The following is a 15,176-nucleotide window of genomic DNA, read 5'->3' as shown; positions in this document are numbered from 1 at the left end:
ATGACGAAGGCTGTGAAATGTTCACAGTTCTGATAATGAGGAAATCAGAAAGAATTTTTAAAACTAGTGATGATGTTTATGTCATTATTCTTAATCTAATCTAATCTAATCTAGCTTTGTCAAAATCCCACATTACTTGAATATTACCAACAGAATTTGACTGATTTGTTTACGGACGATACTGAAATTATAGTGATTTCAAATAATTTACGCAGCAATAGACTATTTCCGTTGTGCAATGTGTCCTACTAGCTGCACCCCATAATTTGATAGAATGTATCATTTTGTACTAACTGTAAATTACATTGCTAGCTCGTTGCACTGGCAATTTAAACTGTGCATAGCATCTGAGAAGTGGGATTTTATTTTCAATGGGCTACATATACAACTAAGGGTTTTCTTATAAATTCAACCCTGATCAGTAGCGTAACGTTGCCTGTTGGCGCCCCCCTGCCGAAAAGGCGCCCCCTGTTGGCGCCCCTCCCCTTTTGGTGCCCCTCCCTAAAATTGAACAAATTAGGTGATTTTAGAGGATATGCCGGTAAAATCTCTAAAAAAGTGTGTATCTAGAGCAGAATGCGCAGTTTTGCTAGTACTTTAGTTAAGTTTTCAAAATTGTCCCACATTCAAACGACGATTTGGCGCCCCCTTAAGACGGCGCCCCCCTGCACAGCGGGGTCAGCGGGGCCCTTCGTTACGCCACTGACCCTGATATGTCTATGATTGTATTGTGTAATCTATTAAATTGGTTTGTACATTTTTGAGGGTGTCTAATCTTATATATGGACAACTGCTGGAATTATCTGTGTATATTGGTTGAATTATTTTCTATCGGTTATAAGTTATGGTACACTCCAATGTTTGTTTACTGAAGTGTACCCTTGCAAGATTTAAAACCTTGGGGAAAGGTAACCCTTCATTTAACACTCAATCACGGTTTCTTGATCATTTGGCGCTGCCTAGACCTAATAAACACTATCCAGAAAATGGTGTAGCCTTTAAGAACCTGTGACCTTTCGGTAACAACCTATTACTTATCAATACTACCACTGAACCAGTTGACGTCAGCAGTTTTTTCTATTAGGAATAATGGGTTGTTAATAATGGGTTTGTTATAAACCGGGAATGTCTGAAAAACATCTAATTGCTGTCAAACTTAAGCTCAAGAAAACAACTCAGAAGTCTCATTAACCACATGCAGGGGAAAATCAATTAGAATGTTTGATTTTATTCTTAAGAATTTCAATAATACAGTACACTCTGGATGTATTAGGGATTCATTGCATGATATTATTTTAACATGAATCTATAGTACAACAAAATCCAGTTAATCAACTATCAAGAGTTAACTGTATTTGTATCCAGCTTGTCTATAACCCTTATACTTTCAGTAGGGGAAACCATGTGCATGACATCAGATGAGATCAACTACCTTGTATACCGTTACCTTCAGGAGTCTGGTTTTGAGCACACAGCATTTGTGTTCAATCTGGAATCACACACAAACAGCTGTAACATTGATGGAACTTTAGTACCACCTGGTGCTCTCATTTCAATATTACAGAAAGGCTTGCAGTTTGTACAGGCTGAGATATCCCTATCAGATGATGGACTGTTAGCAACAGACAGTGATTCGTTAAGTTTAATAGAAGCTGTTATACCTGATATTTATGGTATAAGCTCAAGGACAATGACTAATGCAGTTCCTAAGTCTTATGACATCGATAACAATGAAAACGATATCCCTCATGTCAAATTTGAGGATCCAGATGTCACAATGATGCTTGACACGGTAGAGGAACAACCTGCTTTTGAAAATGGGACTTCCTTGCCATCAGAAAACTTTCAGACTGAAGAACAGGACGAGGAGTCCAAAGAAACTGTTTTTATCAATAAGGATAATATAAGACATTTCCCGCATGACAAAGAAGTCTTCAGTTGTGTTTGGAATCCAGTAACCGACAAACTAGCTACTGGATCAGGTGATAGCACTATCAGAATATGGGACATGGTGGATACCTCGAAAGAGCCAATAGTATTAAAACATGCTACGTGTAGTGGGAATGATAAGAAATTAGATATAACAGCTTTAGATTGGAGTCCCAATGGAGAGTTCTTAGCAAGTGGGTGTTTGAATGGCAGCACTAAAATCTTTAAGAGTACTGGCGAACTCTTACACACCTTCAAAATACATGGTGCTCCAATATTTGCATTAAAATTCAATTGCAAAGGACAATATCTAGTGACTGGAGGGATGTCCCCCTCTGTGGTTGTTATTGATCTTCAGACTGCACAGCAATTTCAAGACTACAAATTCAATCCGGGTAATCTAATGGAAGCAACAATGGACATACACTGGCAGAATGAGAAAACTTTTGCAGCATGTAGTAATAACACTGTTATTTATGTTTGTAGATTGGGTTTAGAAAAGCCTATCAAATACTTCAAAGGCCATGAGCGCGAAGTGAATGTTCTGCGGTGGGATCAGTCGGGAACTTATTTGGCATCAGGTTCTGAGGATAGAACAGCTAGGATATGGTCCTTGAAATCTGAGGAATGTTTGCACACTCTACAAGGACATTTAGGTAGTGTTGAGGTTGTCAGATGGATGCCACCGAAACACAAAGAGCAGAAATTCACTCTGGCAACCGCTAGTCAGGACAGCACTGTTCGTCTGTGGAATGCGAAAACTGGGGATTGTTTACAGAACTACAACCGACACACGTGCGCTGTGCTTTCCATTTGTTTTAGTCCATGTGGTAGGTTCTTAGCCAGTGGGTCAGTAGATAGAACATTCAAGATATGGGGTGTGAAGGATGGGATGTTAGTTAACAATTATCAGGGTGGCGGTGTGATATCAGACGTTTGTTGGAACAGTACTGGTAACAAGATCGCTGCTAGCAGTGAAGACACTAATGTTATCATGATAGAGCTAACTTCAGAGTCAGGATCCTGAAGAATATTTTACCCCACTACACTAAAATCAGTGTTCATTACATTGCAATATGCTCATTATTGAGAGAAAGAGATAAGATAACCAGAATGTATCGGTGTTTAATATTGTCCTTGTCAAATCAAGACCTGATGTGTTACTATATCGACCAGAGAAGAATGAGTTATTCAGTATTATTTGATCATTTTAAGATCATGAATATTTTTGTAGTTTTACAAAATTCAAATTTTACATCTAGGATTCCTGATATAAACCACCTAGATGTTCAGTGGAATTAGGATTATGGTTAGAGAACTTGGTTAGGGTTAGTACCTATATGATTAGTATAGGGTAGAATTTCATCGTAATATGCTTGGGAATTCCACGGTGCTGTGTCGGGCTCTTGTCTAGTTTCCCCATGAATAACCTGCTTGTAATAATTATATCTTCCTGAATGCTTAAAGTAAATCCAATTTACTCCAGAGGTTTAGTTATATAGTTATATCAGTACACCTGAGTTAAATCTTTATAACACTGGCTAATCCTGCTTTGAAATTGTAGACATCCCACTGCTCTAGATTCTTGACGTTTAATGTTTTATATTATGATGTTAGCGGTTATTTGATTTTATTACAACTTTACAAGACTGAAGTATAGATGAAAGTATTTAATTTATCTCCTGAAACAATTATATGTTAACCAAAATGTTTCCAACTTAAAGCTGCCCCAGTTTGGAAGTATGCATGCTTTAAAAGGTCAGGTATTCGATGGTTTTCTCATTAAATATACTCCGAATAAGTTCCCAAGCTCTTAAAATTAACAACTCGATAACAACTGAAAATTTCACCCCTAGGTATGCACTATGGATGAAAACGGCACAGATAACAGTGTAAATGAGGAGGAATACAAGCGGCAGCTAATCCAAGAAGTAGTGGAACTACAGAACACACTGGATGATTTAGCGCAACGTGTTGATTCTGTGAAGGAACAGAACAGTAAGCTGAAATCAGAGAACCAGGTCCTGACCCAGTATATTGAGAATCTGATGAGTTCCTCTACTATCTTTCAGCAGAACAACTTAGGGAGTTTCTCGAAGTAGGTGTGACGTCATAGCACGTGGTGTGACGTCATTTCACGTGCTGTAGACTCGACAGTTTGGGCAGAGCGTTCTTTCTGCTCAGAGATAATTCAGAAGTGAGTGTGGTAAAAATGAGGGGTGTCAGTTTGAAGTCCTGATATTTATATTGTATGTTGCTGATGTTGAGTTGGAAACAAGACGCTGTCCTGATGAGACTATAAAATCAGATTTATTGAATCCAGTGCAAAATCCTGCTGGAATATACTTATTATTTTTAATTATCCAAAATCGATGGATTGACTTCGACTGATTAATTGTTCTGTATGTCATTATAATGTAGCCCTTCCTTTAGAAATAGATTAGATATTTAAATATAGCAATCTAGATTAGATATTAAAACTTAGTTATTTTAGAATTTAAAGCTCATGATTGTTAAAATTGTACAAACTTGTTCAAATTTATTTCAGTTTCAAGGGCAGATTTATTACCAAGTGTTTGGCTCTGAGTTAAATTTAACTTTCTCTCGGGAGCTCGAGGTTATCCGTATTTTCGTATTTTTTTTCAAATTCAATGATAAAATTAAAATGTTTTTTATCGAATTCTATTCGGTGTTTGTTTCTTATCTAAGCGGGAGACAAATCGCATTTTACTTGAAATTCAGGAGGGAAAGGGGACTTCAGTGAATTTACCTGCTGCCGAATTGCTCAACAAGTAATGAAACTATTTCTGTATTAACTTACTAACCTACTGTTATTAGTGTGTAAATACAGATGTTTGTACTATTCCTGTAATAACTAATCTTCATCTTTCATCATGTCTAAAGGAGGTTAGTTGGTTATGAAGGCCCCCTCCCAGCACCTCCCTCCCCCGGCCCTACCCCTCCCCGGCCCTACCCTCTCCCTCCCCCTCCTCCCTCCCCGGCCCTACCCTTTCCCTCCCTCTCCCTTCCCCTCCTCCCTCCCCGGCCCTACCCCCTCCCTCCCCCTCCTCCCTCTCCTCTCTCCCCAGTCCCCTCCCTCCCCTCCTCCCTCCCCTCTTCCCTCCCCCTCCCTTCCGCTCCATCCCCTAATGTGCTCACTGCTCCCCAACTTTTATTTTAATCTGTCAAAGTCTATCATCAGTCGTGTTGACATTACTTCATCAATTTGTTGATCAAATAAGTTACTTAATTTAATGAACATAGAATATAATCATCAATATGTTAGTTATTCGAGCAACCACTTGATTAATTGATTAATTAATTAATTAATTGTGTATTCTCAGGAATGCCAGACTCCTCGGCGCTGTATGACCGGCTACAGAGAATGAGGATAAGAGGCGGAGATACGCCCTCTTCTCCTGTTATACAGTACGTACAACAGCGTGCTTACACGTCACATGATGTTACGTGGTGTGACGTCACATCACGTGGTGTGACGTCACGTGGAGTATTTGATGGCATGTCATGTGTTGTCACGTAGTGTATACTCGTAAAGTTACACTAAATAGGCAGGCCCAGGCCCCAGGGTGCAAGACATTAGAATTGAGTGTGGAAATAAGACGAGATTTGACAGATTAGCAGGGAATTGTCGTAGTTAGGTACCCACAGCTCAGTCTACACATCACGGAATGTCAAAATATACTTTTATATATATTTATTGTATAATATAATATACTCACAATATTGTTTACAATATTTATTGTAGCCGGATATCCTCACGCCTAGTTTGATAGATTTAGAATACAGACTACCTGGTTATAATACAGACTCCACTGTGTGACACTATGTTACACTGTGTTACACTGTGTTACACTGTGTTACACTGTGTTACACTGTGTTACACTGTGTTACACTGTTATACTGTGTCTAAGCTTTACCAGCAGAACTTGACACCACCCTTACAGACGAGTATCCTCCGCGCCCGCCGAGCAGCGGCGCATGCGGCAGCGCCCGCAATCCCTCATCCAATCGCCGACAAGTGGCGAAGGGACGGCGGTCGAGCGGCGGCCCCGTCCCCAGAGTTTAATTATGACATCCCGCAGATCTGAAGGCAGCGGTGGGCGCACGCGACCGGGTAAGTGCAAGCTGTGCGACGTGGTGAGTGTTATCATGTGCTGAGCGCTGCGTGGTTTCAGAGCGCAGCGCCACCAGACCCCCTGTTATGTGCTGTGGAAATTTGGGCTGTGCTTGATGTGCTGCTTTCTTGCAATGTGTGATCTGAAAAATTATGTTGTGAATTGTGTTATGGTTGATTACACGAGAGAATGCTGCTTATTTCAATGATCAATAAATTTTAGTCATGTACAATTTTTAATTGTAATTCATATATAAACATCAATGTAGGTAAGCCTAAGTTTTGAAGCATAATTTACTAAATCCTAGTCCGGTATGGTATGTGATCGGACTGTTAAAATGAACCTTAGAATATTTCCATGCAACTTAATGGTCGTAGATAAAGAGCAATATTTTCAATCTTTGAAAATTGACTCTGATTTACCTAGATCAGCACAAAAACAGGTTTTATCGATAGCATAAAACATAGTTCTTCATAAATCATAGCATTAAGAACACATCTTCTGCAACTTCTGAACTGCTAGTTCTACTAAATAGCCTATCTTTAGTACATTCTTTTCATCTTTTGGTGTGATAAAAATCTTTGCATTTTTCTTCAAGTCGCATAAAGTGGTCGTTCATTTTAAATGGGTCAGCATTTCAACTTATAAGAGTTAACAGAACTGTAACACAATTTTCTCGTAAATCGAGGATTAATCTCAACCTCATCTGATCCTTATAATAATCTAGCTGTTAAATTAAATCTGTTATCTGCGAATACCACATGAACGACCACATCTTATCTCTCAAAATATAATCAAGATAAGAAATGTGTACACATTGTCAGGTATGGGACTAAACCTGGGAAGCAGGGGTGGCCAGTTGCTGGATGTTAGACGACCTCCTCCTAACCTACCGCTCCTTCATCAAAACAACAACTCCGCTTTGTCCACTAACGGGAATTCAACTAATAGGGTGAGCACTTTTTGAGAATATTCCATTTCAAAACGTCCAATAGATGTTATAAAATCTATTGTTCTTTTATTTTGCATTTCTTGAAGATAATGTATTACCAGTATTCAGTGTTTCTTGTGATTTGTACATAATTTATAGTATCTAATTTTCAGAACTCGAGTAACTTGTTTGATTTTGAGACCTTTAACCCCGAGTTACGAATAGACGGACAAACCTATACCGTGTCTGGAGTGGACTTCGAGAACTTGTCCCATTTGGGAGAGGGAGCATGTGGCAACGTTCAGGTTAGTGACGTGGTGTTGTGATGACGTCACATGGTATTGTGATGACGTCACGTGCTGTTATACACTTCTAAATATAGTGGCCAACATTTTTCCTTTCCTCTTAAACAGGTCTAATAATTCCGTGAATAACTACAAAATATGTACATTTGCTGATACAAAATTCTTTGTCAGTTGATGAAACACACTCCAACTGGTGTACGAATGGCTGTAAAGCGAATGAGAAGAACTCAGGTTTATTTTAATTTCATGGGACGGATTTTGGTGTAATTCCATTAACGATTGATACCTCTTTTTATGTAAAACATTTATTGAAACTGATACTGAAGGTCCTTCATTTTGGTGATCATATTTCTTGGGCTAGACAATGCGACCAAATGATTGGAGATCTTCTTTAGATCGACAATATGCATAAGACTGATTATGTTATTTCTAAATGTTACATTCTTGTTCATCTAGAAACATAGAATTTATTGAGCTTATTTAACCTTGGGATAACACCATGTTGCAAGGCTTATCTTTAGCTTTGTCATATTAGGAGCCAATCTCACTATATCGCAAGTATCATTACTGATACAATCTAAGTTTTGAACTTCTCGAATTTACTTCTTCAACAGCTCCAACACTCCATGAATACTTCTTAAAATAAGAACAATCATCTAATCACTTGTTTAATTAACTTAAATCCCAGGACATGCGAGAACAAATGCGGATATTTACTGACCTCAACATCGTGATAAAACAACACCAGTGTCCCCACATTATCAACTCTTACGGCGCCTACATCACCGAACAAGACGTTTGTATATGTATGGAACCAATGGACACGTGCCTTGACAAACTACAGAAGAAAATGAAGCAAATGAACCATATCGGAGGTGTCCCAGAGAAAGTTCTGGGTAAAATAACTGTGGGCGTGGTCCAAGGACTCGATTACTTGAAACGACAGTATTCCGTCATACACCGAGATGTGAAACCCAGCAATATCCTAATAGATAGAAACGGCCAGGTTAAGATCTGCGATTTTGGGATAGCAGGGAAACCTGGTGGACAGCAGAGTGTGGACACGTGATCAGGGTTGCCCCGCTTACATGTCCCCTGAGAGAATAGACCCACCTGACCAGGATAGTCCTAGTTACGATATTAGGGCTGATGTGTGGTCTTTAGGGATCTCCCTGATCGAGCTGGCCAATTGTAAGTACCCGTACAACAATACTGCTGTTCAGTTTTCTCTCATGACTGAGATTATCAACTCGCCACCCCCGACCTTGGACCCTAGTCTGGGATTTTCAGATGAGTTTGTAGACTTTATCGGTATTTGCCTCATCAAGGATGTCTATCTTAGACCGAAATATGAGCGTCTTTTGCAACATCCGTTAATCAAGACGTACGAAAAGGTGGATAAAAAGGTGGTGGCTGATTGGTATTCATCAAACTTTTTAGACAACGAGGACTGAACGAAAAGTTGTTTTATTAACGGTTTGTGAACAGCGTAGATGCGACTATTTTGTTTATAGGCAGTGTAGATGCATTCTTTTTGTTTATATTTCACTACCATTATGTATATAAAACACCAAATGTAGGTAAATTCCCGGATTTATCCAAATACTTCGTCTTATCTTCCTTAAACGGATCTTTTCTTTGAAAATAGGAATTGAATTGTACCTGTTGTGCATATAAATGCATTGATTTGCTTTAAATTTAGGTTAAATTTCGTTGTTAAGGTCAATTTTAAGTCTGCTTTGGGTCGGACTAATGAATGTAAATCGTTTCATAAAAAGAATATGTTTACAAATTTGAGTAATGAATCATGATTCACTTTCAATCAACTGTTTTCAGTGTCTCTTTTCGTTAATTGATCTGCTGCCAATGGTTCACCAACTAGGATGGTTCTAGCTGGCGCTGTGCGAGAATGGTGGTACACGCGCGACCTATTGCTAGTTTATGTCATGAATTTGTGTAACAAAGTCAGCGTGGCGGCAAATTTAGTCACGCCGCGCATATATAGATTTGTTATATTGTCATTCTTATCATCGCTGTATATACTGGGAGACAAGCCCGCCGAAATATTCTAACAACACTGTGCTATCGTTTTGATTCGATGATACCCTATGTCATCAATTTGATATTAAAGCAGGCTTCTCTATGGAACATACAAGTCTTGAATAGTGAATACCGAGTGAACCAATTTCAAATTTGGCCACTCGATGAACACACTGTGATCAGTAAATTCATTGTATCACATCGTGACCCCCACGGTCGTTTCACTATAGAGTTTCACTGTAGAGTTTGAACGATACAGGGGGAGCCGCGCTCTCGTGCGCGGCGGGTCATACAACGTATGACAATAAATTCACGGGAATAACTTACTTGGCGGCACTCAGCTTCACATAGTATAATGTGTATACGCTTGATTCACGATGTCAATCCTTCGCAGCTCGGTGAGGCACAGTGGTGCATCTCGCCGATCTACCGAAGAGAAGAATTATTTGATGCGCGGCGCGACCCAGTAGTGCATCGCGCTACAAGTATACGCTTACTGCGTGACGCGCTTGTTTCACAATGCACAAGTAAAATATATTACCTCTTTGCCGCAGCTTCGGCGGTCGCGCGCTACTGCAAGCGAGAGGGCTCTGGTTAGAGCAAGTTTCATATATACAATATAGTTGCTACACTGTACACGTTGTATACCTCTCGCGCGCGATCAAAAGGGGTTGCAGCGTGTGTCAACAATATAGCTATTGTGTCAAATTTACACTAGCGTAATCATTTCAAAAACCCACCTCGGCCGATTGCGTAATATGTGAACGACCCTAATATAATTTAATTTCGAACATTTGTAAGCAGTGGACACTTGCTTCCCGGTTCGAAGTTTATTTGCATTTAATTAAGGGTTTGGACAATGGAAACGAGCGTGATAATAAAGGGTAAACAAAGTTAAACTATGAAACAATACAATGAATAATTCGACCACCTCTACTTCAAATCCTAATTAACCAGACTCGTATCGCCCATAAACGCTCAGCGATCTAGTGCTGCAACATAAAACACGGATAGCACGGTCAACTCGCCTTGACCGTGCCTAATCTAGGTGCCCTGAAATAACCACTGTCGATTCTAAACCTCTAACGACACGTTCCATCCGTGCTCACCAGGCCCCAACCATAACTGGTCCTGGTCCCTTACACTAGTCTGGTATCAACCATGACCCTCTATCGAATAGGGTGAGAATGCAAACAAGGGGTATAATAAAGGTGCCCAAGGTACTTAACTGAACAATGAATAATCGAATATTTGCTCAACCAACGCTTAGTCACTTAGACTCATATTGCCTCAAATGCTGTGCACCAAATTCCTAATTGCTCCGATTCATACTGCCTCAAATAGTACGCAACCTACTTCCTGCCGTTAATCCTACTCTTAATCTAGCTTTACCTATCTGAGTCAACCATTGCTGACTCTCGCTCTGCCAGAGCCCAGTGTTGTCAAGACATCCCCTGGTGTCGGCCACAACCAAGCCTGATAATAGTAACTACGTAATGCTCCACTATTCTACGGCCGCCAATCTTATACTTACCACTATAACCATCTACCTAACCAAACGACCTAACCTTAACCGGTTCTAGCTCCTACTCTTAGTCTAGCTTTACCTATCTAAGTCAACCATTGCTGACTCCCGCTCTGCCAGAGCCCAGTGTTGTCAAGACATCCCCTGGTGTCGGCCACAACCAAGCCTGATAACAGTAATTACGTAATGCTCCACTATTCTACGGCCGCCAATCTTATACTTACCACTATAACCATCTACCTAACTAAACGACCTAACCTTAACAGGTTCTAGCTACAGAACCTGCCCGGTATCAAAATGACCCCCCTCTCGATCGGGTAAACTGGCACTCTCTACCTCAAAAGGCTAATCGTATTTTCCTCTCGCCCCTGATAGTCTAAACAATCCTTCATTTCCCTGGAATCTCAAACTATCCTGTCGATAGCCGCAACATTGTAACACTAGTATTCTGTAAACATTCCATAATTCAACCTCGTACTGACCCAAACATATGTTAAACTGACCTCTCTGCACTTAAACTGCAATAACTGTCGTATACTAATATATGCCCAAAATACTACCGTCACATACTGGACCCCACGACCGCCTTATTATAATCATTACACTATCTACATATTACACAATATTACCCTAAATTCATCTCAATTAATCACTGCTTACACAACTTTACAAAATATGTTCTTTCTTAGAACCTTACTATACTGGTACAATAATTTAATGGAAAATCTCTTACTATAGACCATATCTCTTGCCCGGTCACGGCTTACACAACTTTACAAAATATGTTCTTTCTTAGAACCTTACTATACTGGTACAATAATTTAATGGAAAATCTCTTACTATAGACCATATCTCTTGCCCGATCACAGCTTACACAACTTTACAAAATATGTTCTTTCTTAGAACCTTACTATACTGGTACAATAATTTAATAAAGTTTCACAATATCCAAACTTGACGGCTTACTTTACCTGTCCATTTTCTCTTTCGTCTCTTTTTATCCCCGTCTCATTCTTCGTTGCGAACATCCTCATCCGGATCCGGTCCCGAGTCTCCGTTCGTTGTTCAACATATCTTCTTCTGGCTCTCACTCCAGGTCTCCGCTCCTCGTTCTGAATATTTTCCAGATATCTTCTTCTGGATCTCGTTTCATGTCTCTTTTCTCCTTCCAGATATCTTCTTCTGGATCTCGTTCGATGTCTCTGTTCAGAATACAAGTTGATGTACTACGCATGTCAATCCGTGGGTTTAGTGTCTCTCTTGTACTCCAGGTATGTTACCCATCTTCTCCTCACCGCCCCTGTTGGGTGATACTCTCCGATAGTTATTTATTAAGACTTTGTTTTAATTTTCATTTCAATATCGACAGTTCTTTCAGTTCCAAGTAATTTCTGATTTATCTGATTTTTTGTGATCACTGATATTGCACTGTTATTTCGATATAACTACTGTTATATAAATCTTATGACTCATTCTGACTGTTATATCAATTTTGCGAGTCATCCTGACTCTGTATCTCCTTCCAGCATATCCGCATTCTCCCGTAACTCGTCCTCGACCACTCTGTGTCTCCATTTATCAGCTCTCGTCTCCGACCCGTCAATGTCTCCATTTATCAGCTCACGCCTCCGACTCGTCTGTGTCTCCATTTATCAGCTCTCGTCTCCGATCCCTCTGTGTCTTCATTTATCAGTACTTGTCTCCTTATTGTGTCTTCATTTATCAGATCTCTTCTCCGACCCCTCTGTGTCTCCATTTATCAGTACTTGTCTCCGACCATACTGTGTCTCCATTTATCAGCTCTCCTCTCCGACCGTACTGTGTCTCCATTTATCAGCTCTCGTCTCCGACCCGTCAATGTCTCCATTTATCAGCTCACGCCTCCGACTCGTCTGTGTCTCCATTTATCAGCTCTCGTCTCCGATCCCTCTGTGTCTTCATTTATCAGTACTTGTCTCCTTACTGTGTCTTCATTTATCAGATCTCTTCTCCGACCCCTCTGTGTCTCCATTTATCAGTACTTGTCTCCGACCATACTGTGTCTCCATTTATCAGCTCTCCTCTCCGACCGTACTGTGTCTTCATTTACCAGCTCTCGTCTCCGACCGTACTGTGTCTTCATTTATCAGTACTTGTCTCCTTACTGTGTCTTCATTTATCAGATCTCGTCTCCGACTCGTCTGTATTTCCATTTATCAGCTCTCTGTGTCTCCATTTATCAGCCTTTGTCTCTGACCCGTCTATGTCTCCATTTATCAGCTCTCTGTGTCTCCATTTATCAGCTCTCTGTCTTCGATCGTACTGTGTCTCCACAAAATGATAAACTGATTACACACCTCACCATATCTCTCCTTTGGTATCATCACAGTATCAATACTAGACTCTGTGTTAAGAGAATCATGTGATTTTTTCTGCACTTGACACTCACTGAGACGCAATTGAATTGTTGTACCTTCTGGTTCTTTCACCAAGTTCCAGACGTTGATGTCTTCCTTCCTTACAGAATTTTCTTTCCATCCAGGTCCAATTACACTTGCTCTCTGCCACACATCGTTGGTATGATCTGCTGAGTTATACCTAATGACATCCTCCCTCTTAAAGTCTAATACCTTATTCCTCTTGACTACAACATCTACCCAGTCTTGATTCTCATCAGACGAGAAGCACTCTGAAATTCATCAGGCTCACTTGTGTCTCTATTTTCATCACCGACACTTTCTGACTTCACTTATTCACTACTGATCTCTACATTACCAGATTCATCTATTGAAGTTTCAGTTCCACTCGAAACTTCCACTCCTTCTGCTGATGGTTCATTGCTTACTTCCTCTGATTCATTCGGACAGACTTCATCTTCACTGTCACTATCACTATCAACATTCTCCTCTTTCCTTACACTCTCTTCCCTACCAGTTTGTTCAATGGTATATTTCTCTGATTTCATATTTTCCCATAACATGATATCTCCCACGTAATGACCTGATTTGGTCACTTTCAGTTGTTGCCGTTCTCCGCCAATCATAATCTGATCATTCTCTATGTCTAATGATACCCCCAGTTGCTTCATGCTACATCTAGAAAACAAAAAGGGTAATTCTCCTGGAACCACAAATGTTTCTAACATGAAATCTCTTTTACACAACTTGACGGGTAACATGACACATTTGATAGATTTAACCGCGTGTCCGTCTCCAAAACAAAAACTCAAGTTTCTCTCGACTTTGCTGACCTTTTTCTTCAACTCTTCAGGCATTGACTCTAAGAATGTGTTCAACCAAACATCACCACACACATTACTGGTTGTACCAGTGTCAATCAACACCTTGTTCAATGTCTCATTGACTAACAGCACTGTCTCTCAGTAGTCATTGTCAATTTTGTTTGATTCTTTACCATTCCTGCACGACTGATACATACACACTGAGCCCGAATCCTTCTTTCGAACATCATTAACATTGGGATTATGTTGACAATCTGCCCGGAAATGCTTATTCGAATCACAAATTGAACATCTTGCTACATCGCCTGTTTTGTGACTGATAGCATTTAACTCATCTTTGTAGTCTGAGTTATTCCTTTCTTTTGAATTGAGCTGTTTGTCTCTTTCCCATGGTCTGCTGTCATTTCCAGATCTCCCTTTGCCATTGGAGTAATTGTTATAACCGCCAGAAGAGAACGATTTCCTTCCTCCTTGTCCTCAATTATTGTAGCCTTGATAGAATGTATATTCTCCATTATCACCACTGATGTCAGTATCCTTTTTCATCAAACTGACCCCTATGGTAATGCACATCCGATCCAGGTTTTACCTTAATCTTCACTGTGTCTAACTCCATTCTGGATCTACGACAGAAAACAGCGTCACCGAAACACCTCTTCAAACATTCCTCAATTGCTTTACTTGTCAACTCTTGAGTCCCCATTGCCGCTTTGATCAATATCTGTTGATCTTTGGTCAGGTTGGCCTGAGTTAACAACCTGTATGCCAACATACCATCATGATAAATTTCTTTCTTGTCATTAAACAACTCTCCGATCCGGTTCAATCGTCTCTTGAATTCAGCGATATATTCTGTCATTTGCATTTGTTCCGGTCTAACAAACTTTTCTAGATCATCAATACCTAGAAATATACTCTGAGTATATATAAATATACTCTAAGCGTGTTACAAAATCTCTTGCCTTGAAATCCTGGATTCTCAAGACACACACTGCAGCCTGCTTAGCAGCTGCTATCGAAGTTCCCAACTCCCAGATGCCGACTTCACGTTTCCACTTCAAGTAATCCATCCCCTCTGTCGACAAAGGTG

The 15,176-nt window shown here is 40.1% G+C and overlaps 2 protein-coding genes across 4 annotated transcripts; both read left to right on the top strand.

The window, feature by feature from the left end:
• The first annotated feature begins 1,376 nt into the window (after positions 1–1,376).
• Positions 1,377–3,583, top strand: LOC134825080 (F-box-like/WD repeat-containing protein ebi). Its single transcript, XM_063837208.1, has one exon. The coding sequence runs from the start codon at positions 1,403–1,405 to the stop codon at positions 2,954–2,956; it is 1,554 nt and encodes a 517-aa protein (XP_063693278.1). The 5' UTR covers positions 1,377–1,402; the 3' UTR covers positions 2,957–3,583.
• Positions 3,584–4,759: 1,176 nt separating this feature from the next.
• LOC134825499 (dual specificity mitogen-activated protein kinase kinase 7-like) lies at positions 4,760–9,131 on the top strand. Of its 3 annotated transcripts, none has more exons than XM_063837715.1 (7): positions 4,760–4,836; positions 5,274–5,358; positions 6,033–6,064; positions 6,890–7,017; positions 7,170–7,301; positions 7,473–7,532; positions 7,990–9,131. In XM_063837715.1, exons 1-7 carry the CDS (start codon positions 4,824–4,826, stop codon positions 8,368–8,370), a joined length of 831 nt encoding a protein of 276 aa, XP_063693785.1. In that variant the 5' UTR covers positions 4,760–4,823; the 3' UTR covers positions 8,371–9,131. The 3 variants fall into 3 exon arrangements, with proteins under 3 accessions (XP_063693785.1, XP_063693783.1, XP_063693784.1); XM_063837713.1 differs by having other exon boundaries at positions 4,761–4,836; positions 5,895–6,064; XM_063837714.1 differs by lacking the exons at positions 4,760–4,836; positions 5,274–5,358 and having other exon boundaries at positions 5,850–6,064.
• Positions 9,132–15,176: the final 6,045 nt, after the last annotated feature.

The sequence above is a fragment of the Bolinopsis microptera genome, chromosome 13 (genome assembly GCF_026151205.1).
Source record: "Bolinopsis microptera isolate Bmic1 chromosome 13, MBARI_Bmic_1.0, whole genome shotgun sequence".
In the NCBI taxonomy this organism is placed as follows: domain Eukaryota; kingdom Metazoa; phylum Ctenophora; class Tentaculata; order Lobata; family Bolinopsidae; genus Bolinopsis; species Bolinopsis microptera.
Note: the sequence above shows the minus strand (reverse complement) of the source record. Positions and strands in the feature narration are given on the sequence as shown.